Source organism: Hirundo rustica, chromosome 15 (genome assembly GCF_015227805.2).
Source record: "Hirundo rustica isolate bHirRus1 chromosome 15, bHirRus1.pri.v3, whole genome shotgun sequence".
Lineage (NCBI taxonomy): Eukaryota > Metazoa > Chordata > Aves > Passeriformes > Hirundinidae > Hirundo > Hirundo rustica.
Genome location: NC_053464.1, coordinates 8447958 through 8463610, shown reverse-complemented (window position 1 = coordinate 8463610; position 15653 = coordinate 8447958). Strand labels below are relative to the sequence as shown.

The following is a 15653-nucleotide window of genomic DNA, read 5'->3' as shown; positions in this document are numbered from 1 at the left end:
TTTCCTGAGTAGGTGTTTTTTTGTGGTTTTTGTTTGTTTTTTTTTTTATTTTTCTTTTTTTTTTTTTTTTTTTTTTTAATCATTAATATTCCAGGCAGTGCCTGTGGATATCCTGGCTTCAGCTTGCAAAGGCTTTGCTTCAGCTTCCTAATGAGTCGAGGCAGGGCTTCAGTTTGCAACACACGAGGTGCTTTTGCTCCTGTCTGGTGGGAGTGTTCAGCCTTTCCCAGGATCAGGCCCATCATTAGGGTTTGCTGCTGTCTGCAATCTTTTGTTCCGGGAGACTGGGCTAATCCAAAGGACAGGGTGTTGGGTTGATGTCTCTCCCTCAGTTGCTTTCCTGGACGTTTAACAAGTAGCTGCGGTGATAATTATGGCAAATTGTTACTGTGTAAACATCCTGCTGACAGCCTGGACGTGTGTAATTCCTGTCTCCGAGCAGGGAAGGCTGTCGATTAGCGCTGGAGTGCTTTGTGTGATGTGTGATCAGAGGGAAGGCAGTTTGGGATGCTGCTGCTGTGTTTCTCTGGGCTCAGGCTGCTGCACTGCTTTTGTGATTTCATGATGCCCAGGCAGAGCTTTTGGCTCTTCTTTACATGATGTAATTCTCCTTCAAAGCCAGGCTGGACAGGACTTTGAGCAGCCTGCTCTAGTGAAAGGCGTCCCTACCCACGGCAGGGGGTTGGAATAGGATGATCTTTGACATCCCTTCCAACCTAAATCACTTCATGAATCTGCTTTACCTATTCATGGTAAACAGCCTGGTAACTGTGGATTTGTGTCTTGTTTATTTGAACCATATAATACAGCTTATTTTATTCCTTCCAAGCTCCTGCTTCTCTAACATTTTTCAGATGCCGGCATCTGGCTCCTGGTGCGGGGGGACATTTGTAGGACCTGTTTTTTCCTGGGGCAGGGCTCTGGGCGGGCGAGCGGCGCTTTTATCTTGACCGGTGTGTGTGTCTGCTCTCCCCAGTGTACGGGCACAACGTGAAGAGCAGCAACGACTTCATCGGGAGGATCGTGATCGGGCAGTACTCGACGGGCGCGCCCGAGTCCAACCACTGGCGCCGCATGCTGAACGCGCACCGCACGGCCGTGGAGCAGTGGCACAGCCTGCGCTCCCGCGAGGACTGCGACCGCGTCTCGCCCGCGTCCCTCGAGGTCACATGAGGCGGGGGAACCGGCCGGACACAAAAACAAGCCGACGACTGAAACGCCCCGCCTCGCACCCCACGCGCACCCCCCAGCAGCTCCGTTGGATTCGGGCGGCTGCCGGCGCCCGACCAGCCGCGCTGGCCTCGGTGATCCGTGTCCCCCTGGGTCCAGCTGTCCCCCTGGGGCCGCACCTCTGGCTGCTTTGCCCCGCTCGGCTGTTCGCGTCCCGCGGGAGGAGCGCGGGGCCGGGCTGGGCGTGGACGTGCCGTGGGAAGCACGGAGCGGGTGGAGGAGCTGGGAGTTGCCTCTGCTGTCCTTCCAGTCCAAATCCATGGCTCATCCTCGCGGAGATATTAGTACCCGTGTGCTCTCGTTGGTGAACGTGGTAATTAGGCTAGAATATTTTTTTAAACGGTAGAACCTGTGGTGAAGTCGATTCTGACCGCGGTTTTTGTCCTTGTACTAGTTTTAACGGAGTTAAGCTGCTGTTAGTGCGTGCGTTTGTGTGGCCCCACGTCGGACGGATCCCGTGTCCCGTCAGCGGTGACCTGCCAGTCTCCATAGCAGAGTCTGTGTGCGTAGTAGAGTCAGTGCTGATATAGCAAAATAAACATTTCCAATAGCATTTCTACTGGGAAAACCAGCTCGCGTCCTTTCAAACATGTGCTGTGTAAAAAAATCCCGCTCCAGGGACTCTGACAGTTAAGAAGACGCAGAAAACACAGTTTTAATTCTCTCACAGACTGCAGTGGCTCTTTCTGTGTTGTGTGTGTTTACCCAGGTAGTTCTTCAGGTCACCAAGTGAATTTAGCTACGGTCAAGCTGTCCTGTTGGTTGCTTCTGTACATTTTATTTTTCCACGGCATATTGTCTGGTATGATGCAGATTGTATATTTATTGAAAATAAAATTCTATTTAATTGTGCCACATAGATTGAGGTGATACTTGTTGAATTCACCTTTGTGCTGAGCTCCTTCAGTTATGCTTATGGCAGAAAAAAAGCCAGAATGTTGGCAGTTACCCCGTTCTTACCGCAGATGAACCGGGAGCAGTTTGAGCACGTGCTGTAGGAGGCTGATCCTGTAACTCACGAAGGCTCAGGCAAGGGGCCGTGGTTTCAGCAGTTACTGTGGTTGACATTATTTTTCTTCCATGTGGGGCCTGTGGACAGCAGAATGAGCTCAGGACATCCATGAGAGCAGACTCAAGCTTTGCTCAGCACTGGGGATGAAATGTGAACAGAAGGTAATCTTGCCTGAGTCTGTCCTTGAAGTCACAAAGTGTCTGTTCCACAGGGAGGGGACAGTCATGGACACAGGATGCCAAGAACTGGTGACGGTGCCCAGAGGGAAGGTCAGTAAGAGCAGAACAGAGGCATCGTGGGGAGCTCCTGGCCTGCAAAGCAAACAGAACAGCGTGGGAGGGAGAGGAGCAGGCGGGATGAGCTGTGGCTGTGCTCCTGCAGCCAGCAGGTGAAGCGCATCTCATGTTTGGTGAAGTTGGAAGGTAACCCAAAGTGCAGCTGCAGCTCCAGCTGGCACTGCGTGCATGACGTGCTTGTGCTGTCCCCGTGCAGGGAGCAAGGCTGGTGCCCAGCTGCTGTGCCAGGCTCAGGGGCAGCACGGGGGGCTCCGTGCTCCCAGCTGTGCTGGGGGACGCTGCTCCCACGAGTCTGGTTGTTAGAAACCAGGACAAAAATTGTTCAGCATCTCTGCTCCCCCTTTAAACATAAATAGCTGTGCTTTGGGAGTAGATTAATGTGCTCAAAGATTTTTGTTCCATAGTTTGCTAAAAGTTGTTTACAACACTGGCTTTATCTGAGGACGGCACACAGGAAAGAAGGGAAGAGGCATGCCTTGACTTCTGATAATCCCAATTCCTTCATTTTTAGTGCCCTGCTGTAGCAGTAGTCTTTTCCTTGGGCCAGATAATTTCAGATCAATGTATGGAAGGGGGGAGGTGCTCTTAAAAGGCTTTATTTAATATGAAGAAAACTTAATATAGAAAAGTTGATTGAATGAGTTACTGTCTCTGGAGTAAGTCTGGATGCTTTACTGTACTGAAAGCTTGGTGTCACCCCAAATTGCTTATACTGGAATCTCTAAAAATGGGTCCAAAAATGCTGAAAATTTTAATCAGTAGCTAAGAATAAAAAGGGAACAGCATTGAGAGCGTTCATAAGCAGTTCCTTCAGTGCTGATTTAGGACATAAATTGGGAATTGAACAGGACCACAAAATTGTGTAGTGTTTGTGCCTGTACTATTTCCCTTATGAGTGCAACAGTTAGAAAAGGATTTTATACAGTGTTTTTAAAAATCTGAAGTTTGTGTCTAACAAAATGTTGACCACAGGAAGGAGACATGCTGGATTATATTGATACAGACTGCTGTATCACATTAGATTTTCTGCTGTTACATGATGGCAGGGACCCAGCATGGACCTGGCAGATGGGCACAGAGTGAATTCCTGAAACAGCCTTGGAACCCCGGGCACAGCTGGGGGTTCCTTCTTCCAGGCCGTTGAGGTGTGTCAGCACATTGCCTTGCTCTGGGGAAAAATCCCAAACCAAACACAGGAAAAAACAAACAAACCCCAGCTCCCCGAAACTGAACCAGAGCAACAGAAAAGCACCACATAACGGGGCACTGCCGTGCTGAACCCCACTGCCCTGCAGCCCCGGGAGCCTTTCCCTGCCTCCCTCCCGGTGTCATCACGGCCCTCGCCGCCGCCCCTGGCCGGGCCCTGGCGGCAGCGGGGGTCCCGTCTGTTACCCCGAGGTGCCGGGCTGCCCCGAGCCTCCTCCGCCCGCGCCCGAGGGGCGCTGCGGGATGGGGACACCGAACAACACCGCCTCGGCATGCACCTGGGGGGGCAGAGGGGTGATGTCCCCGGGACAGCTCTCACCAGCTCTCTGGGAGCAGCGTGCGCCCGAACCGGGCTGCGGGCAGCGCACGGGACCCCGGCCCCAGCCCCGTCTGGGGTGCGCTGAGCGCGGGCGGGCTCAGCCGGGGCGGGCTGGGGGCAGCGCCCCGGGTGTGCGGGTCCCCTCGGGATGGGCTGAGCGGGGCCGGGGGCGGGCTGGGGGCAGCGCCCCGGGTGTGCGGGTCCCCTCGGGATGAGCTGAGCGGGGCCGGGGGCGGGCTGGGGGCAGCGCCCCGGGTGTGCGGGTCCCCTCGGGATGAGCTGAGCGGGGCCGGGGGCGGGCTGGGGGCAGCGCCCCGGGTGTGCGGGTCCCCTCGGGATGAGCTGAGCGGGGCCGGGCTGGGGGCAGCGCCCCGGGTGTGCGGGTCCCCTCGGGATGAGCTGAGCGGGGCCGGGGGCGGGCTGGGGGCAGCGCCCCGGGTGTGCGGGTCCCCTCGGGATGAGCTGAGCGGGGCCGGGGGCGGGCTGGGGGCAGCGCCCCGGGTGTGCGGGTCCCCTCGGGATGAGCTGAGCGGGGCCGGGGGCCGGCTGGGGGCAGCGCCCCGGGTGTGCGGGTCCCCTCGGGATGAGCTGAGCGGGGCCAGGGGCGGGCTGGGGGCAGCGCCCCGGGTGTGCGGGTCCCCTCGGGATGAGCTGAGCGGGGCCGGGCTGGGGGCAGCGCCCCGGGTGTGCGGGTCCCCTCGGGATGAGCTGAGCGGGGCCGGGGGCGGGCTGCGGAGGAGCCAGCGCTCGGGGGAGGGGGCAGCGCGGCCCCTATATCTGCCCCGCCCGGCGGCCGCCCCACAACCCGCGGGGCCCGGCCCGAGCGCGACCCCCGAGCCGGCCGGACCTCCCCGGGACCCGCAGCCGGAGGGAGCCCGGAGCCCGCCGGATCTCCCCGCGGCCCCGGGAGCGGAGCGGCGGCGGCGGCGGTGCCGGGGCTCCGGCCATGGGCAGCGGGCGGGCGCTGTGCGCGATGCTGGCCGCCGCCCTGCTGGCCGCACAGGCCTTTCCCCAGACCAACATCAAGATCAGCCAAGGTGAGTGCCGGGCGCTGGTTCGGTCGGCGGGGGTGGCGGCGGGCAGGGAGCGTGTGCGCCTCCCGCGGGGCGGGCAGCTGGCTTCCCCCTGCTCCAGAAATCCCTCACTTTCTTTGAAATCGGCTTTCTGCTTCGCCGCGGGGACGCGCCAAGGGCAAACCCGGTCGGTCGTCTTCGGGATGCCAAAGGTCTCCGGGCTGGCTTTGTTTGTGCGTGTCAGGTCGGCTCTTTCCCCTTTGCCATCGCGCCCTGCCCCGGCCCTGCCCTGGGTGCGGTGCAGCAATCGCTGCTCGAGGCACGCACATGGAGGCTGCGGGGTTTGGCCATGCAACCCGGCAGGACAGGCTGAGGGACATCAGGGCTCCTCGTTTATTCACGCTTACTGCGGGTGAAACAAACACGGGATTCTCCCTTACTCCCCTTCTTTGCTCCGAGCTGCTGCTCACTCCTGTGCGTCACTTAGGATTCTTCCAAACTTTTCCAAGGTGTCGGTGCAAGTGTTTGAACCCTGTTAGGTTTGTTGGGACCGCGAGTGGAAAGGGACTCCTTAAGTGCTGTTTGGTGAGATCGTGAGAAAAGGGATCGATACAAGCCTGGCTTTCCTGCCAGACGCCTAATCCGTGGGAGCTTTGCCAAAACTAATTAAAGAGGAAGAAAACTCTGCAAGATAACTTCTATCTGTCAGTGCCAGCTGCGAGAGCGTTGCTGCTGGTATTGGCTGTAGCCTCACAACTCCAAACATACCTGGTAAAGGATTTGAAGCTGTAAACCAGTTTGGTTTCATTAAAGAATTTTTAAAAGTGAAACTCCGGGTGTGAGAGGACGTCCCTCCCTGATGTTTAATATTTTACTTGAAAACTTGTGACGCGTGCCTTAAAAACACTTCAGGGTGTGTAAAATATTGCCCAGTTATGAGATTCACATCCATCAGTGGACATCCCCTGCAGCTCCATACAACCCCCAGAGACAAGGTCCCTCCCCTGATCCCTTCCCTCGAAGGTGGATGCTCAGTGTGACACTCTTTCATCTCTTAATGAAAAACAAATACTGCAAGTAACATGAAGGTGGCATTGTTTGCCCATGGGGACTGTAATGTCAGGGCTTAAGGACGGGCTTCTAAAGCCATGGGTGAGTTGAGGCATCACACAACTGCACTCAGTCCCTGCCCCATAGTCCCTCCTTAGCTCCTGCCCTCCAACCCCTGTTAAAATGTTTTTTCTGTGGGTTTACTCAATCAAGAGGATGTGATGGGATGGACACCTGGCTCAGCTGGCACCCCCAGCTTAGCCACAGGCAGGTTCTGCTGAAGTCATCCTGGGGGTGGGTTCTGGGGGTCCCCTGTTGCCTCACCCATCCCCTCTAACTCCCCACAGCTCCAGCAGTGCCGAGCCTGGTTAGAGCCCTGCTGCTGGCCTGAGCTGGTGAGAGGTGGCTTGGTGTTGGTGAGCACCAGGATACTGGTCCTGAGCCCCAGCTCTGCCAGCTGAGCCCACTGCCCATCCCTCACTCCCACCAGCACAGCCGGGTGGAGGGGTTCTACCCTGGGAAGGACCCAGACTTGCACATGACAGGGATTTCCTCAGCTCTTCTCTGCTGACATTAATTTCAGACGAGCCTCTTGGGCGTTGATGGACACTCTCCAAACCCAACTGCTTGCTAAGAGCTGAAGAGGTTCTCTTGCCTTTTCAGGTCAGATGGCAGCATTAGCTTATGGATGTGCCAAGGGGGTGTCTCCTAGCATCTCTAAGTTTTGAGGAAAGCTGTCAGCTGTTGATGAAATGGAGTTCTTTGATTCTCTGCAACAAGAAGAGCATCTGCTGCCTGCACTGACCTGAGCTGGTCTGCTGTCCTAAACCCTTTGATGGAGCTGCAGCCCCTCAGGAGTCTTCCTAGCCTGGGCATCTCTTGCCAACTTTGTCCTCAGATTTCACATCTCAAACCTGTAGATCCCTGGAAGTGAGGCAGCATTGCTCCTTGGGATGTTTTCAGAAGCAAACCTGCTCTTCACCAGCTGAGTCCAGGGGAGCCGTGCAGCTGGTGGTAGGGTTTTTTTCCCAGTAGCATCCTGAAATGAAGAGAAATCCTTGTGAAACTGGCTAGGATTTTCTCAGTTGATTATTTCTAGTTGGAAATAGGCCAGCTGGGGAAGTGAAACTTTTTTTGGCAGAGAAGTGCCAGCTTCTGCAAGATTTTGATAAGTGATTTTCCTGGTAGTTCTACAGTGGGGCTCAGCTAGTAAATAAATAAAAAGGCTCCAGTTTGGCACTGACACGGATGCAGAGAGCACAAAACTTTGTTTCTGACCCCAAATATTTGTTTTCCAGCATTTCTGAGACAGTAACAGCTTCTTAATCTGAATCTTATCCTCAGCCAAGTCTGAGCATCTATTTTGTTGGTGCTGCTTCAAAACGTGGTCCTGTCCTTAAAAACTGATGCATTGTAAATGAAAAAAAAAAAAAAAAAAAAAAAAAAAAAAAAAAAAAAAAAGGAAGAAAGAATTCTTGCCATCATTTTTTCCCCAGGAATTTGGGGACAAATGGATGAACTGACTTGGGGTTGGCAGGAACAACCATGCTACAGGCATTGGCTGTGCTGATCCTGTCCTTTATGGAGGAGCTGACGTTTTGCTGGGGTGCTTAAAAGTAAGGGTTGGGTCTAAAAAGCCCCCAAATGCTTCCCCTGTCACCTTCTAGATCAAAATACCACACACAGCTGCTGGCTTGGGTTGTGAGACTTTCCTGTAGAGCCCTAAGTAGGCTCCTGTACTCACAACCCTACATGAGATTTCTTATGGTCTTTCTGCTACAAATATTTCAAGTAAAGCAGCTCCCCTAATTGTTCCTGCCTGAAAAACTGGGACCAAAGTTCTCCTCCAAAGAGACAGCCAAAGCCTCTGATCCTGACCTAACATAAAAGATGCTAATTAAAAGCTGACCTCCTATATTTTTCTTTTTGGTATATTTAACCTTAAATTCCTTCAGGCGCCTCTGGTTCACCGAAGCTCGTCAAATTAATGCTACCTAATGGGAACCAGTATGGAATAACAAAGAAGGACTGTCTCAATTTCTGACTTGGTTTCAGCTGCTCTGAACAAACATGAGGCTGATTTTCCCTGGCAATTGGGGTGCCCACGGCTGGCTTTGAGCCAGGACCCTGGGACGCCCACTGCAATTAACACTCAGGAGCGAAGGCTCCGTTTGCTGAGGATGCTGCTGGGTTGAGCCCTGTGAATTTTGCCACCACGCTGCCAGAGGTGAGGATTTTGTCAAGGCACTATAATAAAATCCCAATTGCTGGGGCAGCTGGTGGTGCCTTGTCTGGCACAGATCCCAGCCCTGTCCTTCACGGAGGCCATGCCTCACCTGTGACCTGGTGGTAAAGCTGAAGCCTCATACTGAAGGCTTGACCCTTGTTCTGCTTTGGTTTGGTGGAGAGAGGGACCCCTGGCCAGCATAGTGAGGGGAGGAGGGCTTGGCTCCCAGGAATCACATCAGCTTTGTGAGTTCCTGGTCCTGCTCTATTGCTGCAGTGGAGGAATTTGCATCTCTTAGGGCTGTTCTAAGGTTTTTCCCAGTGCAGTTATGGCCAGATCCGAATCAGAGAACTGAACTCTGCATCACTTCTGAGCTGTCTTTATCTTACCCACTCTCACTCTCCCCAAAAGCTTTTTTGATTTTCCAGCCCAGCAGGCCTTATCTTTTTTCCTCCATAGCCTATGATTAGTGCTGATGAGGATGGGAGAGCCCCTGGAGCCCCTCAAGGGTTTGTTGCTGTAGGGAGCAGAGCTGCCCCCAGTCTCAGCTCCTCTGGAGGGGTGGCTGGGGGTCCCAAGGGAGGTTGATGGGCTGACAGCCCCACAGGGGTCGGCCTTGCTCAGGAGATAAAAAAGACTCTTTGCATTTGTGGTTTGTCACCTGGGAGGGGGGTGTGACAGCAGGGACCCCGTGGGCTGGCTGGTGGCCGTTTGTAGAACACTCAGAGATCCCCATGTGGAAAGAGCTGATGAAAGATGAAATTATCATCCAGAGCTGCCAGCCCTGGCACAGGGAAGGATTTGGCTCCGTGAATGCTCACACAGCTGCTTTGGATTCACCTTGCCTCTCTTTTTCTCCACTCTGTTGCTTCCCTTGCCTCAGCCACATCCCTTGCTGCTGCTGCTGGCAGGGTTTTGCTCTCCCCACCCTCAGGAAAAGCCATTCCCCCGGCCCCTCAGTACCGGAGGCACCACCCTGACCTCTCTGTGCTTGAGCCTGTTACCTGCTTGGATAGTCTGATGGCATCTGACGTCTGCCCTCACCCCCTGCACACCCACCCTGCCCACTGCCCCACTGGCTGCCACAGCAGCACTGACCCCAGAGCACAGCTCCCTGGGGGTGTGGGAGCCGGCTCAGGGGCAGCTGGCAATTCCCCTGTTCACAAACCAGCAGCTAAGAGCATTCAGTCTGTGTGCCCCAAGACTTGAGGGTCCCGAGCGCTGCATCCTCCCCACAGGTGGGGGAGCAGCGCACCGAGGAGGACGGAGCAGCGTTAATGCCGCTGCCGTGTTTGGACAGCGGCAGCTACAAAGGACATCCTGCCCCCGCAGTGGCCTCCTCTGGGGCACTTCCCCAGGGTGCTGAAGAGCAGCAGGGGAGGAGGAGCACTGCGAGGATCTCTGTTATCTGGTGGGAGGCAGATAGGCTGGCACCGCTGCCGGCGGCACGCGCGCCTCGCCGGCTGTTCCGGGGGCTGGGATCCAAAACCTACGTGCACGGCTGCATCCCGGCCCAGGGACAGGGATGGGGCTTCCCTTGGAGGGAGGAGGTGCAGGCTGTCCTTGCAGGAGGGCAGAACACGGCCATAACCCCGCAGCCCTGGCTGTCAGCTCCCGTCCCAGCACAGTGGCTCCAGTGGTGCTGATAGAGGCGAGAGGAGCCCTTATCTCGGTTTTCCCTGTGGCAAATGTCAGTGCCTTTATTTTAAGCATCCTCTACCTAAAATGATGTCAAGCTAGCTTGGAATGTCCCTCCTGATTTAGACAGGCACTGAAAGGGAGAAACCAGCAACTTGTTTAAAATGTGTTTTGGCCTTTGCAAACTTTCGCACAGCTCCTGCAGCAGTTGGGTTTTCCCTGCACGTGTTTGGAGGTTATTTGTCCGGGTGAGGTGGGAGAGCAGGGCTGGGCACTGCTGCCTCCACACCTGCTCAGCTTCCTGGCCAAGCTGTCTCAGCACCAGCTGCTGGATGTCCTCTGCTCTGCCCCCAGCCATGCCCGAGCCTGTCCACGCCTACTCCTGCCCACTCTTCTGGACAGAGTACGAAGGGCACTGCTACCGCTACTTCCCCATCAACAAAACCTGGGCTGAAGCCGACCTCTACTGCGCCGAGTTCTCCATTGGCATCAGGTCAGCCAAGCTGGCCTCCATCCACAGGTGAGGTGTGCAGGAACGTGCCATCCCACGCTGGCACCGCTGGGGAGGAAGGAAACGGGGAGCAAAGTCCCATTCCCACATCACAGCCTCTGTGTCAGCTGCAGGCTCGTGTTCCAGCCCCCACACCCCTCTGCAGCAGCGGCCCAGTCAAGGCTGATGCTCAGGTCACACTAAGGCAATAGAGATGCTTTCTCCTGGACTGGCAGGAAAACTGGCCTAGTATTCCCTAAATTTCCCTAAACTGGGTTTTTTGCTCTTGAGAAAGGGATGGAGTACAACATGATTACAGAGGCTTTTTTCTCTCACCCCTCTCCCCCAGCTCTCACCAACACTACGCTCCCCTTGCACAGACCCGGGGGAGCAGCCAACAGCAGGGGACACATCTGCCCACGGGTCCTGTGTGTGGGGTGAAAGTTTAGGGACACGTTTGACCATTTGCTGACGAATCCCCTGGTGTTGCTCTGTTTTGCCAGCTGGGAAGAGAACGTCTTTGTGTACGACCTGGTGAACAGCCGCGTGCCCGGCATCCCCACCGACATCTGGACGGGACTCAACGACCTACGGCAGGTGGGAGCTCCCTGTGGGAAATGGGGGAAATGGCTCCAAAAAATTCACCTCTCTGTGTTTTCCTCCTGGAAAGACACTTGGTTTTCTTGTTGCCCCTTGTACCCTCCTTAATCAGGAGGTGCCATAGGGTCTGTGGTGCAGCACATAGAGAAACTCGTTATTTCACCAATTCCAGCCAGCTTTTAAAAGATAAGTGTTATCAGAATTAATAGATTAATCAATAATGACTCATACCGCATTTTTTTACTGGATTAATAGAAAGAGTATTGTGCTGCTGGTCCAAGAAGAGCAAATAAACTGAAAAGGTCTTCCGTGTCACAAATCACCAAGTTCCATTGCTCTCTTGGATACTCTGTGACTTTTGAAAGCTGACATGTTGGAAATATATCTTCTAATATGTTAGAAAGAAAAATGGACACCATCAGGAGAACAGTCTCACGTCAACAAATTTTTTGTAGATACTGGAAAAGGAATGGAAAAGGAAAAGGAACTGGGTACAGGTGTTAAAAATATATATTGATTTAATTACTGGGCAAAGAGTTAGGGTTTCCCCTGGGGAAACACTGCGAAACCTGGGGCTGTTCTTGGCATTATAGCTGTAAACACAAATGTGCTGTTTGGACTTTGCTGAGTGGTGTCTCCCCGTGCCCCTGGGCTGTGGTTCACTGGGAATGGGATCTGCTCAGTGGTGTCAGTCTCTCCCCGTGTCCCTGGGCTGTGGTTCACTGGGAATGGGATCTGCTCAGTGGTGTCAGTCTCTCCCCGTGTCCCTGGGCTGTGGTTCACTGGGAATGGGATCTGCTCAGTGGTGTCAGTCTCTCCCCATGTCCCTGGGCTGTGTTTCACTGGGAATGGGATCTGCTCAGTGGTGTCAGTCTCTCCCCATGCCCCTGGGCTGTGGTTCACTGGGAGTGGGATCTGCTCAGTGGTGTCAGTCTCTCCCCGTGCCCCCGGGCTCTGGTTCACTGGGTGGGGACTACATGGGAGTGGCCTCCCACCCTCTGCAGTCACAGCTCTGTGGTGATGGCCTTTCTCCTCTGGCCTCGTGTCAGGAGGGTCACTTTGAGTGGACAGATGGCTCCTCCTACGACTACCACTACTGGGATGGCAGCCAGCCCGACGATGGGATCCACTCCATCCCCGAGGAGGAGGACTGCGTGCAGATCTGGTACAGACACAGCAGCGGTGAGTGCCCGGGGCACCCTCTGTGTTGTTTGTGTGTCAATAAATTCAATCCACTGTGGCTCCTGCTTTTCCGAAGAGGCTGCTGGCAGGCAGAGGATTTGCATTTTAATTTTTTAGTATTATTTCCTTTTTTTTTCTTTACAGTGAAGAGGTGTTTTCCCTTTCACCATGTACATACATGCATACATACTCATCTTCCCTCTGCTCCCAGCCCGTCTCCCTCTCCCATAGTAGCAGCAGGACAGGAGCATCAGCCTTAAAGTATTACCAAATTTAATCAAAGGTCAAATTTTCCCATTTCCCCTCCCACACTGGAAACCTGTGGAAACGCTCATTGGTTTGCCAGCTTTTCTCTCCCATGCTTGGGCCAGGACATCTTGCTGAAGTGGGACAAGACCCTGCCTGTGCAAAAATCCCACTTCACACCCTCAGTGCTGGTGAGACCAGCCAGGAGTGTCCAGATCCCCCAGATGTGCCAAATGTCCTGTCCATGGGCAGCCCGTGGATAATTCTGGGGGAGCAGGATTGTGTTTGCAGCTGACCCCCACTACCTCCGAGCTGGGGTCTGGCCTCCCCTCTCACATGCCCCAGATGAGGTTGCTGGGAGGAAGCATGGCTGTGAATGGCACAGATGGGAGCACATCCAGGGAAAGCCTCCCACAGTCAGGAGGTCCTGGTGCCAAGGGCAGTGCGTGGTTCCCTCCTTTTGCCTTTTCTCAGCTAATGCCTTGTGGTTTTTTTGGAGGGTAGCACTGCGCTCCTGGAACGACAACGCCTGTGGCAGAGCCTTCCCCTTCGTGTGCAAGATCCCCTCACTGGCCCTGGACTGAGGCTGCTGGGGCTGCCCACACCCCCCTTCATCCGTGTCACCTCTCCAGCTGTGCCAGGGAAGAGCAGCCAGGACATGGCACGGGCTGGGAGAGCCATGGAGCTGCTTGGATCCCCAGCCAGTCCCTGGCAGCAGGATCCCTCCTGCGAGTATGGTGGGGATGAACCTGGCACTCAGCAGTGACAGGAGCTGCATTCAACAGCAAAGGATCCCCCAGGCCCGAGTTTGGCTTTGGATTTCAGATCAACTATCACAACTTGTTAGAGGAAAGCCGTGATTTTTACCAGCACACCAAACTGTTAGCACCCAAAAAATAGCCGTGTGTAGGAAATGCTTTTGCCTGTTGAGCTGCAAAGAGTGGAGGAAAAGTGTTATTTTCTGTTAACTTATGCAAAATGCCTCTTGTCCATGTTATTTTTCTCTCTGCTAAAATAAACTGCAAACAGCAGGTGGAGGCTCCACTGTCTTTCTTGCACGGGAGTAGCAGTGATTCCCTGGGGACTTGGGCTTTCATGTGAAAGAAGTTGTTTTTTTCCCCAACGTGCTCTGTAATACAGAGGTGTGCTGGAGGGAAACAGCTGCCTAGGAAAGTTTATTTTATTGACCCTGGCTGTTTTTTGGGGTGGTGGGGCAGCCTGTGTGCTCACCCTGCCCCCAGCAAACAGAGTCAGCGTGGAGGGGCTGCGGGGCCAGGCAGTGCCCCAGAGCTCAGCAGCATCCCTGAGCAGAGAGGTCTGGCCCTGGCTGCCTCCAGAATCAGCTGGGGGCTGACACACAGCACCTGGGGGTACACCTGGTCCTGGCTGGGGAGAGCCTGCAGTGTTTGCTGCAGCCCTGTTTCCTAGTGAGATGATGTTTTCTCCCCAAGTCCTTGCTGATGTCCTCTGCTGCGCTGGCACCACAGAAGTACTTCTGTCTCCCAGGTAAATAATTTTGGGGGGAGGTGTGTGTGGTTGTGGCAGCTGCCGTGTGCCTTGTTTGAATTGTGGAGCCCCGGGGTGTGAACTCTGATCCCTCCCGTGGCTTTGCAGGGAGCCCTGTGCAGAGGGGCCCCTGCCCTCTCCTGGGAGCCACGAGTCCCTTTTGTCCCTGCTCTGGCAAAGCCACAGGGTCTGACCCGTCTCAGCTGCTGCCTGCAAAGATGAGTAAAGAATTGTCATAAAATTGTCCTGTCCCCCTTGATGCCACCATCTCAGAAATATAACATTACAGAACTAAAACTTTCCCGAGTGATCGCACTGGATGCAATTGAGGTCAGGAGCTGAGGCTCCACTGGGAGCTTGGAACTGCTTCCTCAGATGGCAGGGGAGCTTTTGGCTAAGATAATGTTTCCACTTGGAGAGAAACTGGAAAATTTGGTGGGAGTAATAATGGTGTTGTGAGGGGAACGTGTGTGCTGGAACAAGTTTCTAAAATAAGAAAGTGCTGTCATCCCTGATTTTATGTTTTTATATATAAAAATATTTTTATATGTAAAAATGGATAATGCATATAAATGAAACAATATTCTTTTTATTGGATTTTTAAAATTAATCTACACACCATTCATATATTTATATGGAAAGTTAGCCATTTGTGCAAGTTTTTAGTTCTGGATTTCAGCATTTGGGTGTGTTTTCTAGAGGCTTTTGTTTCACCTGAAAATAATGAATTCTGTATGGACGAGAAGACTGTGTAAAGAAACCAGCTGTTTAAGAGGAAAGCTCTGGGATGCAGCAAGCTGGATAAAGTTGCTGTGATCTGGGGCAGAAGGGGGTTTGAAGAGCCAGGGGCGGTGCAGGATGTGTGGCAGGCTGGGGGCTGCCCGGGGGGAGATGATGCTGCACCGTGCCGGGCTCGGCTCCAGGCTGCCCCTCCGCAGTTCCTTTTCCCTGTTCCTCCGGTGTCTCCTGTCCGGAGGAGCTGGGAGTTCACCCCGGCTGGGGATTGGTATGCCTCGAGCCAAACAACTGTCTTTTTTTCCCTGCCAGTGGTATGAGATGTTTCAAAAGAAAGGTTAAAACCTTCCCTTGGGAAAGCGTTTGAAGACCTGGGCCCTACTGTGGTTAAAAATATTGCTAATGGGGAGCTCAATGAAAGCTGTCGCCTCCAATTAACATCTTCATTTCCAGGTAAAAAGAACTGAACGTGCATGACCTGAAAGTCAGGACCAAAGTTAATAGGGGCTTTGTTTCCCAACCCCCCTGTCTTCTTCCTTTGGCTCCAGGGTCCTTACTTAAAATCAACCCTCTGTCCTTGCCAGTGTCTTCTGTTTCACAGTAATCAAATAAAATTCAGAAAACAACGGGAGTTTTCACCTCCTTAATGAACTTCTAGTGGATCTGGCTCGATGAAAGATGGGCCATGCCCTTTCTCTCGGCATGGACGGTTCCAGACTCTGCATGGCCTGGAGCAGCTCCAGATTCCAGCCTGAACTTTATTTTTCTGCTCTCCGTGTCCAGAACCCCTCACTCCCTCCTTATCTTGAATTTCTCCCTTCTGACTCACTCTGTGGTGCAGGCAAGGGGAAACCTGGCAGGAGCAGGACTCGCTGACGCCTCTTCTGCACATCACTTGCAAGT

At 54.0% G+C, this 15653-nt stretch overlaps 2 protein-coding genes across 5 annotated transcripts in view; both read left to right on the top strand.

Annotated features, from left to right (window-relative positions):
• The window catches only part of SYT17 (synaptotagmin 17), a 35401-nt gene extending 33314 nt beyond the window's left edge, over nucleotides 1-2087 (top strand). For 3 of the 4 annotated variants that reach the window (XM_040079216.2, XM_040079218.2, XM_040079220.2), the window contains one exon: nucleotides 977-2087. In XM_040079216.2, the coding sequence (XP_039935150.1) occupies nucleotides 977-1173 (197 nt within the window). In that variant the 3' untranslated portion in view covers nucleotides 1174-2087. The remainder of the gene's footprint in view (nucleotides 1-976) is intronic. The other variant, XM_040079213.2, reaches the window with a different exon arrangement.
• Nucleotides 2088-5003: 2916 nt separating this feature from the next.
• Nucleotides 5004-13450, top strand: CLEC19A (C-type lectin domain containing 19A). Its single transcript, XM_040079369.1, has 5 exons — nucleotides 5004-5100; nucleotides 10346-10511; nucleotides 10985-11078; nucleotides 12131-12263; nucleotides 13014-13450. Exons 1-5 carry the CDS (start codon nucleotides 5010-5012, stop codon nucleotides 13091-13093), a joined length of 564 nt encoding a protein of 187 aa, XP_039935303.1. The 5' UTR covers nucleotides 5004-5009; the 3' UTR covers nucleotides 13094-13450.
• Nucleotides 13451-15653: the final 2203 nt, after the last annotated feature.